Source organism: Meleagris gallopavo, chromosome 2 (assembly GCF_000146605.3).
Source record: "Meleagris gallopavo isolate NT-WF06-2002-E0010 breed Aviagen turkey brand Nicholas breeding stock chromosome 2, Turkey_5.1, whole genome shotgun sequence".
Classification (NCBI taxonomy): domain Eukaryota; kingdom Metazoa; phylum Chordata; class Aves; order Galliformes; family Phasianidae; genus Meleagris; species Meleagris gallopavo.
This window is the reverse complement of record NC_015012.2, coordinates 82,323,009-82,327,153: the sequence shown is the minus strand read 5'-3', so window position 1 is coordinate 82,327,153 and position 4,145 is coordinate 82,323,009. Positions and strand designations below refer to the sequence as shown.

At 32.7% G+C, this 4,145-nt stretch overlaps 1 protein-coding gene across 1 annotated transcript in view; it reads left to right on the top strand.

Annotated features, from left to right (window-relative positions):
- Positions 1-629: 629 nt before the first annotated feature.
- ADGRB3 (adhesion G protein-coupled receptor B3) overlaps positions 630-4,145 on the top strand; it is a 277,241-nt gene continuing 273,725 nt past the window's right edge. The window contains exons 1-2 of the mRNA XM_019613580.2: positions 630-708; positions 1,555-1,665. Coding sequence (XP_019469125.2) covers positions 630-708; positions 1,555-1,665 — 190 coding nt within the window. The remainder of the gene's footprint in view (positions 709-1,554; positions 1,666-4,145) is intronic.

Sequence of the window (4,145 nt, the reverse complement as noted above, 5' to 3'; positions counted from 1 at the left end):
TAATTATTTTGACGTGTATTCCTGGGATGTATTAAAAAGAAATGAATGCTTAAATCTGAAACTATATTTTAGTAATTAGATTTTTTTTTCAGATTTTCTCTTTAGAATGCAAACTTCATTGCTGTTCTGAAATGAGTAATTAAATTTGTACTTTAAGTGGTGCCATTAATGAATTTTTACAAAGTGAAAATTCACTAATTTGGAGAAATATATTAATATATTAATAATTTGCCAGAAATGGGAAAAAAAAATCACCTCTCTCTGCTGATTGACCACTTGAAATTGTATTTGCCTTGTAATATTTTTTCTCTAAACTGAAATAAGATTTTTCACTCCAATGATTTACTGAAATAGTGTGTTGATGCTACTTGCAGTATTTGTTAATAGCACTTACATCTTTTATAATGTTTTGCATCTTTTGAGGCAGGAAGGTAAGTTTTATTATCTTCACAACTTTACAAATTGAGGAGAATTTTGAATTTTGTATTTGCATTTGCCATGTAACCTTCCAGCAGAAGGGTATATTGTAATCTTTCTATTTCCAGTGCTTCAGATGCCTTCTGCCTCATCAGCAGCTTCACATATCTGTAGTTAAAGTACCTTCAATGTTAGTCCACAGTTCTGAACTCATGACACCTAAAATAGTGCTACCAAAAACTGAATATTTAACACCAAACTGTGGACAGTTGTGTGTACTTGGGAGGACCAGTGGGAACTGTGCAAAAGAGGCACTTGCCCTGCTTTAAGTGCAAAGGATACTCCATTTTTCATCAAAGAAAGGAAAATGGACTATGATGTAGAAGACAGGATGTTTGTACAGGACCAGACAGAGAAAATGACAGCAGCAACAGAGTAAAAATTGAAGTGCTTTTCTCCCACACTGTGAACCTTTCTACGTAATTGATTTTTGCATAGTTTTCCCCATTAAAATCAATGAGGACTTCTTTTTAAATACTGAGAGCAAGATATTATCTATGTTCTGTATAACCAAGAGTTTTTAGGAATGAAATAATTCAAAAACACTTCTTCTGTGGGATTCAACCTAAAAAATGAAGCACTTCACTGGCTTAGTTATTGATTTGCATTGTACCATTCCCAAAGATGACTTGTTATCTCTGTTGAAGGCTTCATCAGCCTGAAAGACAAATGCAGAAACAGAAGTCCTCTGGAGGACAGGCTGTGTTGAAGAACAGCAGTGTCTAGCTCTGTCACATTTTCTGGTGTGGACTGCACTAACTCAAACTATAATAATAATGTGTCTGCATTTGAATAATTGGTTTTGTCCCATGTCACACAGCTTATTTATAGTATGTATCAGTACACTGACTGTTGATTCATAAAATAAATTCATGTTTAAGAATCTGCAGATGTAAGTTGAAGTACTTATTAAAAGCTGAGTGTAGCAAAGCTAAGTTGATGATAACTGCCATGATCATTTGCCTGAATCTTATCACAAGCTTCCAGGTATGTTTAGGAACATATTGCATGAGACAGTATGTGTCTTTTGAAAAATGTCTACACACAAGCTTTCATAAACCTTTATTCTGTCTTTAGAATTTGGAATGATGGGAGATCATACAATTAAAAGTCAGCGACCTCGATCTGTTCATGAGAAAAGGGTCCCTCAGGAACAAGCTGATGCTGCTAAATTTATGGCACAAACTGGTAATACATCAGTTACATTTTTCTATTTACTGTTGTTAATTTTAGCAAAACCACTGCATGTTTCCATAATCTTTTGCTGCATATTTGTCAGTTTTCTAAGCTGATACTTTTTTTGAATCATTTTTTTTTTTCACCAGTTAAAGTCCATAAATAAAGTAGCGAAGAATCAGGTACAAAAACATGCACTGTGAATGTGGATACTGAATTGTGTCATGTAAGCATGAACTTTAGTAATAAAAACAGTATCATATGTACAAGACACAAGGCAGCTTACTCTGACTTTTTTTTTTTTCTTCTCAAAGATGATGTCAAGAGCATGCTCCAGAATTTCTGTATAAATAGACTAAGGTCTAATCCCACCTTTAGCCACTTATCAAATTAATTAATTACTAGGATGACTTTAAAGTCCCTACATTCAGCACTTACTATCTTTGGCCCTGCACAATACTCTATTATCTAGTTTCCAGATTCATAATTGCAAAATGAAATTGGCCATAAGTAGTTTTTAATTGGATGTGCAAATTATCTAACAGTTTTTCATCTAGAAGATATTTTCTATTTTTTTAAACAACTGCATTTTCTTTAGATTAAGAACACCAAAATGATATTACAAATCCAGAGCTGAAGTTACAAAAACATCTGTCAACATTTACCACAGCTACCTGTGAAGTCAATGACAAATTTTTAATGGGGGCAATTAAACTCTAATGCACCGAAATTATTCCCCCTTTTGACATAGGTAATGGTCTGTGTATCTGTTGGCAAAATCTGACATTTTAATGGTTCCCTACATACTCCGTTCCAGTAAACTACTGCACTAAAAACCTTGTGCCCCATAATTATTGTATGGATTTGAAACAACTTTCTCTATATTCCATAGTTACTAACCTAGAAAATAAGCCTGCATCAATCATATATAATGCCTTCAGTTTTATATTCACTTTAGTAAAAGAACTATAATTGCATCTAGTTGTGTTGCATGTTGTCTTCCTTAGTAGTAAGGTGCTTTGCTTAACAGACTTGCAGAAATCAGTAGAGTAATCTAAACACATCTGCATCTACAGCAAACAGTGTAGATCTGTCTGGTAAAGAATTGAGATGAGGAAACAGACTTCTGTTTTCTTGCTATTAATCTATAGGACTACTTTTATATCTAACTCCCAGTTAATGCTACTGTAAGCAAATATTCTTGTATGTCATGCATAAATGAAAGAAGGGAGCCAAGAAACCTCCTTGATCTTCATACAGTTATTGTGGACAAGTAGAACTTATTACTTACATGCTTAGATCAGACTTATAATGTTAGTTGCTTACTGCATAGAATAACACTTTTGCTTTTATGCTGCTTCTTGAATTCATACAATTTCTATAAAATAAGTAAGAGGATTTAGTTTATTTCCTCATATAAATCCCTAAACCTTTCATATTATCAGGTAAAACTTGTATCTGATAATTTCTAGTCATCCATTGCAGTGCATCTATTATGGGTGTTAGAGAACTGGATTATAAATGCAGCATATATACCATCACTTTCTGATATATTGTGTGTTGAGTGGGAGATGAATGAACAAAATTATATAGGCTTGTTTTGCAAGTTTCTGCTCTGAAAGCAGGTGAGATGTATCAGCAGAGCATATATATTTTCATACCAAACTTTGAGGAAACATATCTTTTAAATACTGTAGGTTAACACATTTTAAATAATATTGTGTTCTTTTTGGACATACTTACTAATTTTCATCTCTTCTTCATTTTGATTTTCCTTTGTAGTGACCATTGCATATTTTCTTCACTTCTAATGCATTCATTTTCTTATGATATAATTAATGTGATATCTTCTTAAACCAATTCATTAGGTTTTTCTAACATATTTCATGAATTTACTTAAATGCTAAGGAGGCTAATAGCCCTTAAAATATCTTGTAAATTGATGCTATCTGAGTTCCAGGTTTCTTATATTTTTAGCTTCTTTAATATTATAGTTTGTATAATAAGAAAACGTGGAAATATACAAAATGTTTATACGGCTTAAAAAGGCAGAGACAGGAAGAGAGAACTTTCTTAGGAAAGATATTTAGTTTATAAGTGTTTAATACTGTTAGAAAAGTGGACTTAATCCACTGGATTTTGCTGGGAAACTGAGTTTTAACATGTGATATTAACAGATGCATTTTCCTGTTTGTTTGTGAGTGATACAAGGCAGTATATAACATATTTTTTAAAATATTGTGTAAATAATTTATTGTCCTATATTTATCATTTTATGTGTTTGGACTGATCCTTCCCTTAGGTGTTATGGGATTTAGAGTGTATAAGACAGGTAAGTGTTACACAGATCAATGAGGCCTCCCGTACAGTAAGTTCTGTTTCCTCTTAAATATATTGAGCAGCAGGGCAGGAGAACTTGGTAGCCTGCCAACTGTTAATTTGAGAGTGTAGTTTTAATATACCACAATAAATCCAAGAGTTCTCAAATAACT